At 37.1% G+C, this 17,996-nt stretch overlaps 3 protein-coding genes across 5 annotated transcripts in view; 1 reads left to right on the top strand and 2 right to left on the bottom strand.

Moving 5' to 3' along the window:
- LOC106638514 (neprilysin-11) overlaps positions 1-17,996 on the top strand; it is an 81,929-nt gene that overhangs the window by 44,579 nt on the left and 19,354 nt on the right. For all 3 annotated transcript variants that reach the window (XM_089590620.1, XM_014351722.3, XM_089590621.1), the window contains 6 exons: positions 808-998; positions 1,356-1,601; positions 4,811-5,019; positions 6,040-6,219; positions 7,274-7,372; positions 7,553-7,697. In XM_089590620.1, the coding sequence (XP_089446746.1) occupies positions 808-998; positions 1,356-1,601; positions 4,811-5,019; positions 6,040-6,219; positions 7,274-7,372; positions 7,553-7,697 (1,070 nt within the window). The remainder of the gene's footprint in view (positions 1-807; positions 999-1,355; positions 1,602-4,810; positions 5,020-6,039; positions 6,220-7,273; positions 7,373-7,552; positions 7,698-17,996) is intronic.
- Positions 10,156-12,423, bottom strand: LOC149375087 (zinc finger Y-chromosomal protein-like). The gene is made up of 5 exons (XM_089590424.1): positions 12,169-12,423; positions 11,669-11,855; positions 11,414-11,479; positions 11,211-11,336; positions 10,156-10,838 (listed from the first exon to the last, which is right to left on the bottom strand). Exons 2-5 carry the CDS (start codon positions 11,799-11,801, stop codon positions 10,156-10,158), a joined length of 1,008 nt encoding a protein of 335 aa, XP_089446550.1. The 5' UTR covers positions 11,802-11,855; positions 12,169-12,423.
- On the bottom strand, positions 15,530-17,826 carry LOC149375086 (uncharacterized). Its single transcript, XM_089590423.1, has 5 exons — positions 17,472-17,826; positions 16,963-17,319; positions 16,614-16,823; positions 15,983-16,183; positions 15,530-15,809 (listed from the first exon to the last, which is right to left on the bottom strand). Exons 1-5 carry the CDS (start codon positions 17,824-17,826, stop codon positions 15,691-15,693), a joined length of 1,242 nt encoding a protein of 413 aa, XP_089446549.1. The 3' UTR covers positions 15,530-15,690.

Below are 17,996 nucleotides of genomic sequence, written 5' to 3'. Positions count from 1 at the left end.
GGCCACAATATAACGCTTCAACTTTTGTCAAGCACAATGGAGGGATGAAAGCCGCACTTTTGCACGCCGAGTTTCCAAAAGGGTAGCAGGGGGAGGCGAGGGCGTGTATGAATTTCAAAGGCTCGGAGATTAATTTACCGTTTAATATTGCACATTAAAACAAAATACAAAAAAAAAAAAAAAAACCAAAGTTCTCGCTCGTAAATAATGCCCTGATGCCTGTGCACACCGACTCGAGGGCGAGTTTTCGAATTCATTATCGTAAATAACGCTGCGTGGGCTCTTACACGCGCGGCTCACTGTTAACCACTCGCCGGTCCATAAATTCATTTTCAAACGACGGCCTTGTGATTTAACATTTGGGTGGAGCGAACGCAAATAATAAAAAAACAAAAAACAAAAAAAAATCCATCCATCTCTCTCTTGTTCTTCTTCATCTTTTCTCCCCAAGAGGGCACACACAAATCCTCTGTAAATCATTCAAAGAAGGTGTCCAAGGAAAAAAAAAAAAAAAAAGAAATGAGGTCAAAGGCATCAAGAACGAATTTACAGAGCCGTACACGCAAGGGACCCCCTCGCACGCGCTCCATTGATGTACAGACGCGTGGCACAAATCACCTCGACCCTCCCTGACACCGAAACGTGTACGTGGGCCGGGGGAGAAAAAAGAAACACGAGCACAACCTTCCCGTGCGAATAACGAGTCTCTCGCGATGTCGTGTTGTTTAGACAGTAGGAGAGAGAGAGAGAGAGAGGGAGAAGCAACAACAACTGCTATAATGGTAATATCATGTACACTAACAACAGGCAACAGCAGTACAGCGAGCAATGGGACGAGAAGAAGGCGAGGGCCAAGGAAACGAGGCTAATAATCATCGTGGGCCTGCTCGCGGTCGCTGTGATTGCCCTAGTCGTGACGCTCACCCTCCAAATGGCTGTTTTCGGCAGACAGTCCGAGTACAAGGAGATGTGCCAGAGCGAGGACTGCATCAGGACGGGTAATTTTGTTCGCTTGGCCATTACTTAGCGGATCCTTTTTTTTTTTTTTTTTTTCTCTCTCTTTTTTCGCGAACCAAAGGTAGAGAGCAACGCGTCACGGAATCGCGTGGCTGGAATTTTTTGAACGAAACAACCCGAGTGCACAATAAACTCTCGTTAGCGAGTACTTAATGAAAAAAAAAAAAAAAAAAACCCCAACTTTAGTGTTTAATATGGTAATATTAACGTGCCACACGAGCTCTCGAAGCGTATAGGGAGGGAGAAAAAAAAAACTACAATTTCATTGATATTATTTGAAAATGAAAATGTCTATTGTACCGAGCAACGAAAACACGCGACGCCTTTGAATTTGACAGCGGCGCGCGTGATGAACGGACTGAACCGCAGCGTCGAGCCGTGCCAGGACTTTTACAAGTTCGCCTGCGGCGGCTGGATAGCCAAGAACCCGATACCCCAGAACCAAATATCCTGGGACCAGCTGAACTTGCTGAGAGAGGAGCTTGTCAAGAATCTGAGGATACTCCTCGAGGAGCCTGACCGCGACGACGAGCCCAAAGCCGTGGGCAAGGCCAGGTCCTTTTACCGCACTTGCATGGATACCGGTGAGTTTCATTCGAGATCTTCTTTTTTTTTTTTTCAATTTCAAGATGAATAGAAACATCTTGGTGTGAAGAAAAAAAAAAAAAAAAAAAAAAAAAAAAAACCATCATCTCCCAGAACACATATGCAATTAACACGCGAAATCAGTCGTACACGACGAGCAATTAATTAAAGCAAAGGTGATTACACCGAGGGCCGATTAGTGGAGCCAATAGCCGGGGACCGACGCAAAGGCCGATTCCCGACTCCGCGCCCGTGTCAATCTCGACTATACTTTGCGGCAAACAATTTAGCGCAGTGTTTGACTAGACTTAATTAGTTTGCACTCCGGGATTTAATTATTCCCGGGGCCTTTGATGCGTCGTGCGGTGCACACTATGCGGTGTCGGCGCGGTACGTAACTCGGGCGCCCCAGCTGCTCGACGCTGCTCATGTCTCGATCGGAGAGATTCATCGACGCTCGGGCCAACAGTCAATAATACGCGCTTCGTTTCCCACTTGACGTTGATTTTTCCTGTTTACGCGGGTGGACGTTGGGATACGGTTCGATAAATGATCGATTAACTCGATTCGGGATTTTTTTTTTTCTTTTTCGACTCAAAGTTTGTTTCGACGATACGAGAAGGTTCTTTTTTTTTTTTTCTTGTCGTTTGATGATATTAGGTACGATTACTTTAACGGGAAAAGTTTACTATTTAGGTTAAGCTCATTTTACCATGTACCTGTATATAAATGTACGATGGTATAATTACCCACATCCTATCCAAGTAGAGAACCTTTAAGGTGTGGACCACTAATGAAATATTGTTTCAAAATCAACACAAACTATCGGAACATATCGAACGATTTCTTTGCTTTTTTTTTTAGCATATGATGCAAATATTGAAGAAAAAATTTTTTTTTTGCAAATAGTTTAAATGTAAACAACAAAGGTTAAATATAAAAATACGCATTTTACCATAATTTAAACGATCACTAGATCACGGAAAGTTACGTAGCTCTTAACGAATTTACGTAATATCAACCGAGGGGGTATATGTACAACGGAGGTGTCAAGACAAGCGCTAAAAGTTTGTTCGACGTTACATTTTAATCGCCACGACTTTGTACGGCAAAGGGGCGTTAGTGTACCACACCTGAAAAGCTTTCCAACTAAGTACAAGGAAAAGAAAGAAAGAAAGAAAACCCCCTGCTATGCATTTTTTTGTATATTCATGCTCGGGTGCTTCATTAAGTTCAAGAGGCAGAGTTACACAACCTTCACTCGAGCGCAAGTTAACGATATACAAGAGACAATATTTGCGTTGTAAATAGTACACGAGCTTCCACGAGTCCTTTTCCATTTTACCATACAGCAGGAGCATAAGTAGCAGCAGTACAGCGTCGCTCTTGGACGCAGCTCTTTGCCTCCTTAAATATTTACGGTGTTTAGATTTGAATTTATTTTAGCTCGCCTCGGCCGGATGTTTGTCTTTTTTGCCCAATACATACAACGCTTTCTAGGGAACATTTTTTTTTTTTTTCTTCTTCTTCTTCGTTTCTAACTCATGCTGCGAAATAAAATTTTTAAAACCCCGAGAGCACCCGACTTTGTTTATCGAGACTGAAAATTTATTCGCCACCTACGACGCGTCTCTTGTTTTATTTCTAGAAACACCACTAAGGTGGCCGTAAAACTGCAATGCGTAAAGGGAGGAAGTACTGGGTATTTTATCTCGGCAGAGTAGAAGAAAAAAAAAGGAGTCGTCGTAAAACACGTTGGAAGAGCTGTTGCATGGGAAAGAAGAAGAAAAAAAGAAAAGGATAAATTACGAAGTGACACTTGGCGGTGATTTGAAACAGCAAAACACAAACGAGTCACGAGAACGGCTCGGTCGCGCCGTCAAACACGTAATCGCTGCGGGTCGTATTGTTCATTAGATGTGGAGATATAGTTGCGAGGTAACGCAGTAACGATTTAATTACGAGGATTCCGATTTACATTCAGCTTTTAGATGCCGCGAGACAAGGGGGGGGGGGAAGGAAACTATAATTGCACCGATGCTTTGTGATCAATTGGCAAGGGTTTAAAAAAATACCGATACGAAAGGTATGTATCGTGTCATTGGGAATACATGAAAAATCTTGTCGATGATACAACAACAGTCGGTAGATCGAATCTGAAACGTGACGCCGATTTACAAAGTAGTCACGTGTGCGGGATAAATCAGCTGGTAAGATGAAAAAAATAAAAAAATAGTAAAATTCAAATTCGCAAATTACGCTTGCATATTTAAGTTATTATCTTGAAAAAAAAAAAAAAGTATCACGGTGCAAAGACGATTTGATGATCTTCTTCAAGTTATCACGTACGAGTCAATCTCTACTAAAAAACAAGAAGTGGAAGAAACCAAAGATAAAAACTCTATAGACTTAAAATCCCATCTCTAATTGGTAGTCATTGCTTGGGTCTGGCTTGATCGAGTTTGCTCCGTCAAGTACCGTACCCTGTAATTTTGTCCTAGAAAAAGATGTAATAAAAAAAGTTTTGACACGAGTAATTCAAGTTCTTATCCGATATAACTGCGTGATCTAATTTTAGTTGCAACTTGGTTCAGAATAAAGTACCTAGTAACAAACTCCAAAAACCATTAATTTTGACCAACATTATTAGCTCCACCGGAGCTGTGTATTTAAACGTTACCAGTATTTTCAAAACATCTTTTTATAGGACACAAGTACAAAATATACCGTAAAGATCAGAATCAGACAAAACCTCTGTACCTAATGATCCTACATCAGAGAGATAAGGAAAAACCTCACCACCTCCAAACGGAGCGTCATCTCTCTTCGGAAACGCCCCTCTAAAAACATCTTACCCCCTCCCCCCGTAAATCCATCCCCGTCGCTCCGACACTTCCTTCCCCCTCATCCGGCACCCCGTCAACGTCTCGCAATCAGCCTACCTGAATTAATAATCACCAATCTCCGTCGCCTCCCCGAATCCGATCGCGCGCCTAAAGCAATCACGTCCTACTCCACCTTATCTCCTCCCTCTGGAAAAAAAAAAAAACAAAGCAACCCCCCCTGCCTGTCTTCCGAAGGCAATCCGACAATATCGCGATCCGCATACGAGAGCAGCGCAAATAAGTCAGTATATAAGGGAAGGAAGGAATCGACCTCCAGCACCCAAAATGAGCGTATAAAAGAACCCGTGTACGTGGATTTACAGCGAGCGCCGAGGCTGTGGGTCTGACGCCGGTCTTCGAGAGCATGGCTAGGCTGGGTTTGCCCCGGGAGATCCCCTTGGAGGACAAGGACACGTTCGAGTTCGACCTCGCTTGGCTGGCCGGTGCCAGTCACCGGCAACTCGGCATCAACGTCATGCTCAGCTTCTACATCAGCGAGGACGTCAGGAACACTTCGCGCAACCGCATGATGGTAAAAACACAAATAAACCAAAGATCAAGGCATCCGTATGTATAAATTGTGCATGTACATTATTACACCCGGGCATTACAAGCGATCAGCTGCGAGGCAGTGCCCGTGTCAATAGTTAAAAGCCGGCTACCAAAGTCGAGCCTATCCCGGGGGAATCGCTCATAAAGTTTCCGTGTACACCGCGAGCGTAATCCGTAAAACCAACAGCCGGTCCCCGCACATGCGACGCAATACACGTGTGTACCCTTGGTCTCTGGTGTCACACGAACGACCCCATACCGCCCGGCCGACGAGTTTTATGCCCATGGACGTGTGTGCAGCCTGAACCCAAAGGCCGACGAAATGGGGGAATCCCCGCGTGGAGGGGGAGGACCGGAGTTTCGTATAGTGAGACCCGGAATTTTTTATATTATTGCGTATTTTTGAAAATGTACGGGGTTGTTATTAAGTATTAGGTGTACAATGACTCTGCGATTTTTCTTTTTTTCGGTACAAGTTACGCCGTGTCGCCGTATCGTCGGTTAATCCTCGTGATCGAGCTATCGGTGCTCGAGGCGTTTATGGCCTCTGCATTTTTCTTTTCGCGGGAATATATATATATATATATATATATATATATATATATATATATATATATATATATATAGGTTTGGGTATACGAGACTAGAGGCGAAGTTTACGGCACAGCCCGAAGTTGATAAGGGGATTTCCTTCGTCGCGATGTACGTATGCAAAGGTGGAGGATTTGTGGTGTTACAAAAATGGGGGAAAAAACAAACAATTAATAAACAAATAAAAACAAGCATTTGGCTTCGAAACATGTAGAGTTTTTCCAGTGAAACGAATTGAAAAATTTTAAAAATAGCTAGGCTTTTTTAATCCATTTGGAGGAACACGATAGTTCAATATGATAAAAGCACCGTCCTTTCCTCGCGTGTATACTTTGAACATTCGTATGTACCTACAAAATGGATGAAAAAAAAGAAGCCTTTTCTTTCTCTCTGAAAAAAAAAATCTTAGATGGAGCAGGTATTGACGGGCTTCCTGAGCGAGCGCTACTTGCTCGACCCTCAGCGCTTCCAGACGGAGATCGAGGAGTACAAGAAGTACATAAAGTCAATGGTCGAGCTGATCGGAGCCGGCGAGCGCAGCGCCGACTTTGCCGAGGAGATACTTGAATTCAGTACCAAAATTGCAAAGGTGAGTCCATCTATATATTAGCGCAGAGCCAAGGCACTGTGGCTTTATATTACGGCACACTCGTTGAGAAAGGCTGCACGAGCTGCTGCGTATATAATACAGTGCGCCATCAGCTTACACTATACGAATCTACCGATATATTTTTATTAACTTTTTTTTCTCCCTCTCTCTCCCCGATGAGAAATGTGAAACAAAAAAATGTATCAATGATTGTCGGGAAGGAAAAGGATGATAATCCATCTTATTTTTTAGTAGGAAAAAGATAATATCTTGTTTCTGAAGTGGGGGAAAAAAAAATTAACATGCCATTTTTCATTAAAAAAAAAAAGAAAAAAAAAAAAAGGAAAAAAGGTACCATCTCGTTATCAGAAGTGGATTCCCTGACTTCGATAAGCTACTGCAATTTCGTTACCACGTACATGGACAAGCGCGTTTAAAACGGCACGAATTAATTTGGATTAAGACTGCGCGCTCTAACGCATGCCGCACACTGGATAATACCGACGCGCAATACGTCTCCATCGTCGTAATTTAGCGGAAAGTACCGAAACAGTCGCTGAATCCAATACCGATGATATACAGCGCGCGGGCGAATAAACATGTATACATTGATGGTTCAAAGTAGACCGAGAACGACAGCGGCGCCCGAGCGTTCGCCGATACGACGGAGCCATCGCAATTATCGAAAATCGCATTATTGAATAATCATTCGAGCGCGTCCTCTTTATTCCTCCCTCTCTCTCCCTCTGGCCACTCTGTCAAACGATTTTGTATTAGACTAATGCCGCTGGGCTTTCGTTTCCTCTCATACCCGCTTGATTGAATTATCCCCCGGAACTTCTATTATCGCGTTATTCGATCGCCACGGAAATACCGATCCATTCTAATTTTTATGTCATTTGTCAAAGTTCCAATTTTTTATAAACGAAAGTAAATACATAAATGCATAAAAGAAGCTCTTTCGTGCATGAACTTTCAACGATAAAGCCAAAGCCTGGTGTATTTCGTGCGACGGGCGTGTACATTATCATGTTTGTTTCAACTTGGCGTGCAGATCCTATCGACCCCCGAGGAGCGCAGAAGTGCCAACCATTTGTTTTACGACATCACCGTTCACGAGCTCCAACAGGCAACGGACATCGGTGCGGCTCAGGTAATAATACTTTTCTCTCTCGTTCTTTAAACCCCAACACTCGGCCACGCATGTCATTAACCACGACGACACCTGTACTTTGAGAGAGCAATTGTACACAAAATACACTTATTTTTTAAATTGTCGAATAAAAGAAAGTAAAAACTTACCCCTTTTGGGCATGTGGTTTCCGTGGAGCAGTGGAATTGGACGACGTACCTGGACAGCGCCTTCAACAACACGAATGTGACGATCGTACCGAGCGAGGACCGGGTGATTGTCATGGACCTGGACTATTTGCGGAAGCTGTCTCAGCTGCTTGACGTCACGCCCCGGCCGACATTGGGTACGTGTAACACAATTCCTGGGTACATGTATACATACAAATCTCCCCTGCGGCACGTCCTTTCCCTCCTTCGCCGCCAAGTTTTAAGTATCCGGAGGTAATGTAATTTCCGATGATGGGGGGACGGGGAACGTTCCGCGATTCTCCGTCGGATGCCCTGTAACTACGTTGGTTTGTTGTGTTAATGGTACATGTATGGGAAAGAGACGAGTTTGGCACTCGGGGATTACACAATGTCGAGGATTGCCTTTCGTTGGCACGTAGCGTCCTTATAAGTGGTCGACAGCAGCGGAGCTGAAACATACGTTCTTTGGAATATTAGTGTGGTGCACACGATTCAAAGTTATTCATCATCAATACATTTTCATTTCAATGACGATTTTCACGATAGGTTCAGGGGATTTCGTATCTTTATTTCGTAAAATTTACTATTTATATTTTCCAGGTTTTTTTTTTATACAGGATGTGAAATTCATACATGGAGTTTTACAATAAAAACATTTCCTTTTTTTTTTTTTTTGTCTTAATATTAAAATTTACAAAGACATAATCATAGTCTCATTGACAGCCAAATGTTTTATTTTGTTTACAATTAAACAGCGAGTAGAAAGAATGTAATTTGCGTGCAATACGCGGCAAAAAGAGAAAAGATACAGTAACAGTCGGTGCGAGAACGATACCGTGGAATGTCAGGCAGTTCTTGAAACACTTATTGGCTCCCTCCTGCCCCGCGCACATATACCCAAAGCCTATTTCGTTCAAACACCCACAGCATTTACACGCACGCGCGTACACGCTGCCAGAACTATCGTCTCCAGATACGCAGACGACGTTTCGAGAGGAGTCAGGAACGCTCGCCTTTGTAATCGCATTTCGAGAGTGCAACGCTCTTTACGCGTATTACAAGCTGCGCGCGTTCGCGACTTTGCCCAAGAAAATACAGTCGAGGCATTACAGTTTCGGGCGGAGCAATACGCTGCCGGGGAAAGAGAGAGAGAAGGCACTTGCTATGCAGCGCACTCGAACACGCGTGTGAGAGTAGTTGAACCACTTGCATCTTTTCCCTCGATCGTCTTGAAATTGGAAGACTTTCTTTCGCTCCTTCCATTCTTTTTCTTTTTTCCCCGCTGATAGAAAATATCAAAAATTTCGTCCAAAAGAGAGAGTACAGGAAGACCGACTGGACTTTATAAGCTCAAGCTTGCACAGAACTGATGGTTCAGAGGCTGATTTTCAAGTGGCACAATGCTTGCTTGACTATCTGTCTGCCAGCCTTGAGAGCTCACGAAGCTTTTGTACGGCTTTCAAGCTGTTTCAAGTACCTCCAGTTGATGGGATCAGAAATTATTGGAAGAGCTGATAGTAGAACAATGAGGATTCACATTTTGTTCTTGAAAATGCTCCATTGAAATATGAGGCATTGCTGATTACTTTATCTAGAAATAAAAAAAATTTTCGTTGATAATTAAATAACATATACATTAAGCAATTATGTGCTACGTGAAAACACAAACATACTCACGTAAGTTTACAAATGTGAATTGTATTAAAATTAACGTCATTGGATGGTCTACTCCTGTCAAGCTAACAGTTTGCTTAACTAATGGTAACTATTAAACCATACCAACTGTGCATCAATAGAATAATTAGTGTGCTGCATCTAGCTGTTATAAAGCTTTAATTAATCTCCCATCATTGTTTGGATGCTAAACATACAATCACATTTAGTGCATCAAATAGTTTCATATGCATGAGTTCTAATCATATTGCATACATTTCCTCATTCACGTTACAATTAGATTGGTCAATACTGCACCTGCAATAGAATATTGATTTTAGTTCATCGTGTTAACAAATTTTTTTGTTGCAAAGACTTGTAATGGGCTGGTTGGAGACAATAAAAGAATTGGATTAATATTCATAGTTATTTATTTGTTCAGGAGTAATTTTACTTTATTTTTTTTTTTTTTATATATACAATAATATTACAAAATAGGAGAGATTTTTTTTTTTTAATCTAAAGAAATTTTTGACAATTTATGAACAAAAAATTCTGATAAATGAACAATCAGTTCAATAGGTTGGTTATTTAACCAATGTACTTTACATTATTTAACCAAAGTACCGTTCTTGACGAATAATCATTAACATTTGCAGTCTTTTGCAAATCAATTAAAAATAATTCATTAGTTGGATTCAAACAATATAAATAAAACAAATAGAATGACTGGAAGTTTATCATATTTGTGGATTTTCACAAAAAAAGAAAAAAAACATAATAAAATTTGATTATTCAAGTATTGGACAGTAAATTATACTGTTAAAACATAAAACAATGATCTTTTCCTTTAAAACCATAAAAAATATAGTATTGAAAAAAATGTACAAAAATAACATTTAATACAATGAAACATTTTTAAATATGTAAACTAATATTAAAATTACAATGTAACTACTTTTAATTTGTCTTCATGAATTTTCTCATCTCATTCATAAATTTACTTTTTAGGTACAATTCAGGATGATTTTTTTGCATGTGCTGTATCATTAAATATTTTCGATTAGTTTTGTAATCACAATGATAGCAATCGTACAAAAACATTCTTCCACACAACATTTTTATGTGTCGATTCAAAGCGCCTAAATGTTTGTATTTTTTTCCACATTCAGGGCAGTAATGATAATTATTTGGATCATGTTCGGGATGTTTCAATTGTATGTGGATTGTAAGACCACGTTTTTCTCTGGTTTTAAACAGGCAATACTTGCACTGTATATTCGGCTCAAGACCACAGGTTTTTTCATGAGCTATCTTATTTTGTAACTTGTGAAATCTTTTATTACATTTAGTACAATTAATAACAGTATCTGAACTCAAATTAGAATGATGATTTTCTACGTGTTTCAAAAGCTGTAGCTTGACTGGACTAGAATAATTACATTCAGTACAATAAAAAATACTATCTATTAGACACTCATATTCGATATGATTTTTAATACTGGCTAATTTCTTATAAATACACTTGCACTTGGCACATTGGAATAACAACTGAGTTAAGCATTTGATGCAATACTTATCCACATAATTATTAGTAACTTGTTTGCACACAGAACAATATGAATTTATCAAATCAGACTTGTCTGCAAAAGGAAAATCATAAAACATATTTTAAAACTTACAGCTGCAAATTTTTATTTATTTTTTTAAATAAAAATATACTTGCTTAGTTGCATTTTTCTTATCAATTTGTGAGCTTCTGGCTGTATTAAATTTCCTTAAAAAAATATATTATGAAAACTACTTGAAACCTAATTCATCCAATTCTAACAATTGAAAAATTACCAAAATTTAATCCAGCTTTTATCTCAGTTGATTTGGTAATAGTTAAATCCATCGGTGTATCGCTATTATGCTCAAAAACACTGTTGAATTTTTTATCTGATACTAAAACTTTATGTTAATACCTACATATGTAACTACTTAACAAACAAGTATGATCATTCAAATTTTACCTTTCATAGGTTGTACTGGAACATTAAAAGAATTAATACTAGTGGAAGTGAAATTATCTTGCATCAGTATGTCTTTATTAAATTCAGGTGTACTTTGATCAAAGCTGCATTTTGGGGGTGTAGCATCTTTAAATGAAATGTTGCAAGTTTAAAATAAAATTTTTTTCTAGCTGTATCACCTAACATATTCAACTAAACTTTACCTTTAGTAGGTTTTATTATGTTTTGAGAATCAAAGTCAGGAGTGCCTAGTAACATGGCTGTTTCATCTATTGGGAAACAAAAGATTTGCTTAAAAAACACTACAAGATTTATATGTATTTAAACTAATTCTATATCTAATGTTTCAAATAAACACATCTAATTACATAAGGAATCAGTGAATGGTTCATTTAATCGTTGACTTGTGTCAACTGATAAAAAAATTGATAATGGTAAATAAATAATTATAATCGAACCGTCAGATGGCTGGCTGCGTAAGTATACGTCCGGAGTGCTCACTATTTCCTCTATGCTCGTCGACAAGTCTTCCATGGAAAACGTTCTACCTTCTGCTCTCAACAGCTTTTGATACCAATGATGTTTATCCATTGTTTAGAGAGTAATGTCTTCAGCGAAGAATAGTCTAGCAATTCCTAACCTAACCTAAACAATAATGGTTTCTCTTAGGTTACAACTTTTTCACAATTGCTCAGAGTTGCGGGAGTTTTATTGTTTTTAACGACATAGAACAACGTTACGAACGAAATTGTGCGATAAGTACAACGTGAAATTTGTGAAACCGATCCTTCAAGCACCGGCTGACGCCATTTTGTCCACGAGAGCTCACTTGTGTTGCGAATTTGAAAAAGTACACACGAGACTGTCTCTGATTTTACAAGCACGTTGCACGCCGATACGTATCGACTTGTAACAATTGGTCAACACAATAGAAATCACATGCTGCCAAAAACTATACCTCTTTGCCGAAAAACAACAGTGACCTGCAGACACGCTGTTTCTCTTTTTCTTCTCTCCCAAACGAAGACGAAGCTATAATATATCACTCGCGCGCGCCTGTTCCTCTTTATTTTCGTTTCAAATGAACAAAATATACGAACTCATACCGTGACATACGATTACCAACTTTCATACAATGTACTTATCATTAAACGCGAAATTTTCTCGCACGAACAATGATGATGAACAGACGATGAGACGAAGCCGGTGAACAAATCCATGCGGAAGCTGAGCGACAAGTGGTTAGTTTACTTGGACGCCGCAACGGGCTGCGGTGGCAGCAGATTCACTTTTGTTCTCGTTTATTGTTGACGACAATGGCGGTAACGTGACTAGCACATAAGTATATGTGTTTGAATCATAGTACATAGAATTGGGACAGAAATGACGGATAAGATGACGATAAAGGCGATTTTATTCAAAAAAGACAGTTTACAAGTACCGGAAACGTGATCCCGCGATTCAGGAGACATTGTCGTTGAATTGGAAATATCATGTAATGATTCATGTTTCAGGAAAAAAGAGGGACAGAGAAGTTTTTATCAACTGTAGATTTTTTGTTTCTCAATGAAATATTTTGATGAAATATGGATTATGATGGTGAATTTTTATTACTTGTTATGAGTTTGAATAAATACTAACAATTACATTTGTGTATTGAATTGTTAGTTGGTTCAAAACAAATATGAAAAAAAGAACATTAATAGCGAAAAATGAATTTCAGCAGAGAAATTGTAGATAAAAAATAATGTGATGAAAAAAAGCTCTAAAAAACATGTGTCATTGTCCAGTTTTACTCCATGCATTCTTCCTACGACGTGGTACTGAAAAATTAAAAAATGTATCTGTATATTAATAACGGTCAGAAAAATCTGGTAGGAGTAGTCAAACGTTACCTTTCCCGTGCCATCTCATTAAATGGCGCAGCATACTTGATTTGCGCTTGCATTTGAACGTACAGTGGTTGCAACTGAATCTCGGATTTTTTCCGCATTCGTGTTTCCGCACTACTTTTTTCCCCATCAGACCTAAAGCTGTACAATAATTGTTCATCAGAATATTTAGTATGAAAAAAAACTCTTATAATTCGTACCTTCCCCGTGAATGTCCCACAGGTGCTTTTTTATTTCTTCTTTTCTTTTGCTTTTGTGCTCACAATGCGCGCAGCAATACTTTAGCGGCAAGTCGCAATCATATTTTTTATGTTTATTCAAGTTTTTTGTGGAAGCATACGATTTTCCGCAAACGTCGCATAGAAATGGCTTTTCGATTATTTTTGGTAATTTTTTAGGATAGGGTCCTCCTGCACCCGCTTTATTCGTGACCTTCGGTTTCGTTATTTTGGCTCTCTTTTGCGAATCCAAAATCTTTGCTTTTTGCTTAATAGCGTCTAAAACATGTGTACAAACGTTAGTACTTAGTAGAAATAATAAAAACAATTACATTTTTTCGACAACATTTTTCAATGCCAAGTATATTTGTAATGCGTAATCTCATCGAGTGTAAAATAATTTATGAATACTATTAAAGATTCAACATAGGTATCAAATATTTGTTACTCTAGAGTGCGTTAATTTAAGCAATTTCAACTTTAAAAATAAAAAAATGTCTTTCGAAGCCCTAAATAAATGATTAAACAATCCATAAATTAATAGTCTTACTCGTAGGATAACTTCTTTTAAAGCTTTTCTTCAATCCGTGAGTGTCTCTAGACGAAGACTGAGCAGCACTACCTGTGAATTTTTCATTCCCATGAAAGCTCTTTATCAATTGATATGTTTTGCCACAAGTCCAACACGTGCATATATGTTCTGATCTAGCAAAATGATTTTTAGTACTCAGTGGTTGTTTTCTGGAAACCGATAAATGCCGCTGCTCCAACACATTCGGCAGCGATTGATCAAACGAGTTGTCATACAGAGGTAGCTCAATTGTTGAATTGTACCCCTCTTCAAATTTTAGTAAAACAATATCCAAGACAAAACGTACGATTATTGTATTTTTTATTATATTTTTCTATTTTCTTTTCTTTTTCTATGTCTAAAGCTTATTTGTACGTCAAGAGCAATAATATCTGTCATAAATGCAGTCGTATACGAATAATACAAAAATTTTACTATAGTATTAAAGGTAAAGTAGTTTTTACGTGTATCTTTATTTGTGTTATATACAATACTGAGTTGTAAAAATTTTATTCAAATTTTTAATCAAGTACATAGTTATGTTTATTTTGTTATGAGAACATCACATGTTTATAATACTTAAGTAATATTAATAGAACTATCATGCTCAATCGGGTTATGGAAAAAAAAGCAATGATTACATGTAATTACACATAAATTTTTATTTTAAAGTAAAACCATTTTAAAAATAAGACACTCCTGAGTATTAATTGTACCTAATAAATGTATACAAAATATGGAGTTTTTAATCATTTTATTGTGATTTTAAAAAATTTCAAGTACAAGTAATTTTGTTGGTTTACATTAACTTGAATTAAGTATACATCTTAAATGATTTATTACAACATAGCAAATAAAAAAAATATCATATAATATTGTTATCAATAATTTCATCAAAATTTTCATCACGTTATTACGTAACCACACAATGCGGTGTTATCTATAAAAGCTAAAAGTCTAAAAAAACAAATTTGAATAATTTCATAATTTCGTCAATCATCGAAATATTTTATACTAATTCCAAAAAAAATTATAAAATTTTAACGTTTAGTTTTTTTAAAAATTTTAATACACTCAATTTAAATTTTTCTAAATTGAGTTTTTGAAATTATGATACGTCAATATTTTTTTCTAGAAGATAAGATTTTTTTAGAGCAGAAAAGCAATCACACTGGTATTTTTTTATTTTTTTATGCTTGTAAAATTTTTTATAGTAAATCGTTATTCGTATAATTATAGTATTCACAAATATTTTTGTTCGTCTCTTATAAGTTACAAATATATTTTTTCGCAGCTCTTGTTGGTTAAGTGAATGGTAGATAAGCTTTTCTTATTGTAAAAATTAAAAAAAACCTTGTACAAAAAAACTTGGCTGTTTTAACATAGTTTAGAAGTTTTTATTTTCACTGATGGCTCTTGCATGACTTATGAATTCGTATATTTTACGTTTTTTTTTTGAGTAATAAAACAACTAACGATGACGCAGTAACAGTTTTTCCAAATGTAAAATTAGCTATAAAAATATTTTACAAATTTCTATCGAAAAATTTACCATTGAAAAATTTTTCATGAATGAAACTAATGTAAGATAATTATTGAACTATGATTTGAAAAAAAAAAAAATACAGTGAAATGCGTATCAAAAATAAATTTTTTACAGTTTATTTACTTCAGCAAAGTAAATATATAATTTTTCTTATAAAAAATCAGGTGATAATTTGCTATGATACCGTAGATATTCTAAAATACATCATCACTGATGGTACAGCGCCATTAGCAAAAGTCAACTTGATGAAAAATTAATACTTAACAAATTCAATCTCTTTTCCATAATGCTTCGTAGTTAAGTGCACCTTCATTCGTGACTTCGTTACAGACTTGTAATTGCAATAGATGCAGTGATATGCTTTTAAATGTCCTGTAATTAAAAAAAAAATTAAAAAATGAGACATCAAAACATATAAGACACAATAAACAGAAAATGATGAAAGACCGTGTAATTCTACAGCGTTTTATTTAAATCATTTCTATTATTCTACAGCACCTAATTAAATGCTACTCAAATAAGGTAAAAATTAAATTTTTTCTCACCTTCTCCGTGAACACAATACAAGTGCACGAGCATTTCTGCTTTCCTTTTGCTTCTGTGTTCACAATGAGAACATGTCCAAGAAGGTTCCTTTTGGCACTCATACTTTTGATGAAAATACAAGGACTTTTTACTACCATATAATTTCCCACACTTGCACTTGAGAGTTTTTTCCTTTATTGAATTTTTACAAAACATTCCATCTAACAAATATTGAATATTTTAGTTTAATTTATGAAATTTTCATATTTTTGTTGGTTAAAAATATTTTTATGCGGATCTTAGAGGCTGCCTAGAACAGTTTACATTCGCCATAAGATAAAATGACCCAAATATTAAAGTCAGAAAGTTAAATATATGTACACGTCACAAAGCATGCCTATAATGTAGATATAGCCTCTAAAGGTATAGAGACAGGCGATTTCTTTCAATTCTCCGAAAAGTGGTAAAATTACAATTTACTTCGATTAACTATTGTTTCAGAAATCGACTATCCCTATTTTAATAAGGATAAGTCAGGCAATTAGCCAAATCGACTGGCAATATCGAAAAGTAATTAAATAATAATGTAAACGAAAAGTAAAGCAAACACGTTATTTTTTTTCACATCTAATTCTCAAAACGTAATCCCACCTTTTTCATGTATGTTCCACAAGTGGTTTTTTAGGGCTGCCTTTCTCTTGCTTTTGTATTTGCAATGAGCACACTTGAACTTCGGTTCTACATTGCATTCACTTGTTACATGGCTCCGTAAGTGACGTAAGTGCAAATAAGATCGACCACACCTGTTGCAAACGTGTGGCCTTACCATCTTTTTTGGTGGATTTTCAACGAAGAACCCATCTGCAAATATTGAATATTATTAAGAATTTCGGTTATTCGTGCAGGTTTGACTTACAATTGAATGGAAAATTAACAGTTCGGAAAATACGATTGACAGCCACAGAAAACAGTATAAGTAAGTAGAAAAATGAAATCTCACCACGTTCATGCATTTCCCACAAGTGCTGTTTAAGGCTCGCCTTGACGCCGCATTGATAGTTGCAATGATCGCAGCTGAATCGAGTTGTAGGATTTAATCTTTTTTCATTTCTAGTACAAGATTCGTACTTGTGTCTCGTTAGACATTGTTTATAAGCATACGATTTGCCACAAACATCACATGCGTGTCTCTTTCCTACATTTTTTGATAGTTTCTTGATACATAAACTTATGACTCTTGACGTCTTCAAGCTCTTACTTTCTGGAGTGGCTTGATTCGATAATTCAGTAGTCGAGTTGTCCGTTACTACTGTATTTTTCAATGAACTTGTCTTTGAATATTTTTTCGCTATGGTACCTACAACAACAATTCATGTGAGTATCAGTATTTATTTGTAGCCATCGCACAGTTTTGAGAGATTCTCGTACACAAGATAAAGAAAATTACAGTACAGTAATTGATGAAACCCCATTGTGTCCGATATACGTATATTTTAAATCTCGACTCACCTGTTTTCTGTGTCACTTGTAGACTGTCCATTGGTGATTCTCTTGTATTTTTATCGTTAGATCGCAGTTTGTAGCCGACTTTGCGACACTTGTGTGCCCACAAGTCCTTTCTCGTATCGTACGATTTCTCACACATTTTACATCCATGGCTTTTATTCCTTTTTTCCAAATCATGATCCGCACAGAGTGGGTCTTCGAAAATCATTAAATTCTTCTTCTCGTCTACTTCTTTCGATAAATATTTATCCAGTGGACCAATGTGCAATGGCAACTTCGTCGATGAATCTTCAATTACAATTTCTTCCGGTAAATCCAGAATTTCCAATTTTAATGCCTTGACATCTAAGTACGACATAAAAAATAATTTTTATTTTTTTGCAAAAGCATCACAAGGCAATGGGACTTTCACAAGAGCAAAAATAGTTTGATACTGTACAATGTGAAATCAAAGAGGCATGTATGAAATTCATACGTGTATCGATTTGTTTACTCAAATGTATAAACCTTAGGCATGCTCGCAAGTAT

This window comes from Copidosoma floridanum, unplaced genomic scaffold, assembly GCF_036245765.1.
Source record: "Copidosoma floridanum isolate Cflo_tuat_1 unplaced genomic scaffold, Cflo_Japanese_pri ptg000012l, whole genome shotgun sequence".
NCBI classification, from domain to species: Eukaryota; Metazoa; Arthropoda; class Insecta; order Hymenoptera; family Encyrtidae; genus Copidosoma; species Copidosoma floridanum.
Note: the sequence above shows the minus strand (reverse complement) of the source record. Positions and strands in the feature narration are given on the sequence as shown.

Coding starts and splice junctions, on each gene's coding strand:
- LOC149375086 (XM_089590423.1), bottom strand. CDS start 17,826: ATGTCGTACTTAGATGTCAAGGCATTAAAATTGGAAATTCTGGATTTA. Junction 17,320..17,471: donor ACAAGTGACACAGAAAACAG/GTGAGTCGAGAT, acceptor TTGTTGTTGTAG/GTACCATAGCGAAAAAATAT. Junction 16,824..16,962: donor GTGGGAAATGCATGAACGTG/GTGAGATTTCAT, acceptor CAATATTTGCAG/ATGGGTTCTTCGTTGAAAAT.
- LOC149375087 (XM_089590424.1), bottom strand. CDS start 11,801: ATGGATAAACATCATTGGTATCAAAAGCTGTTGAGAGCAGAAGGTAGA. Junction 11,480..11,668: donor ACGCAGCCAGCCATCTGACG/GTTCGATTATAA, acceptor GTTTCCCAATAG/ATGAAACAGCCATGTTACTA. Junction 10,839..11,210: donor TCCAGTACAACCTATGAAAG/GTAAAATTTGAA, acceptor TTCCTTTTGCAG/ACAAGTCTGATTTGATAAAT.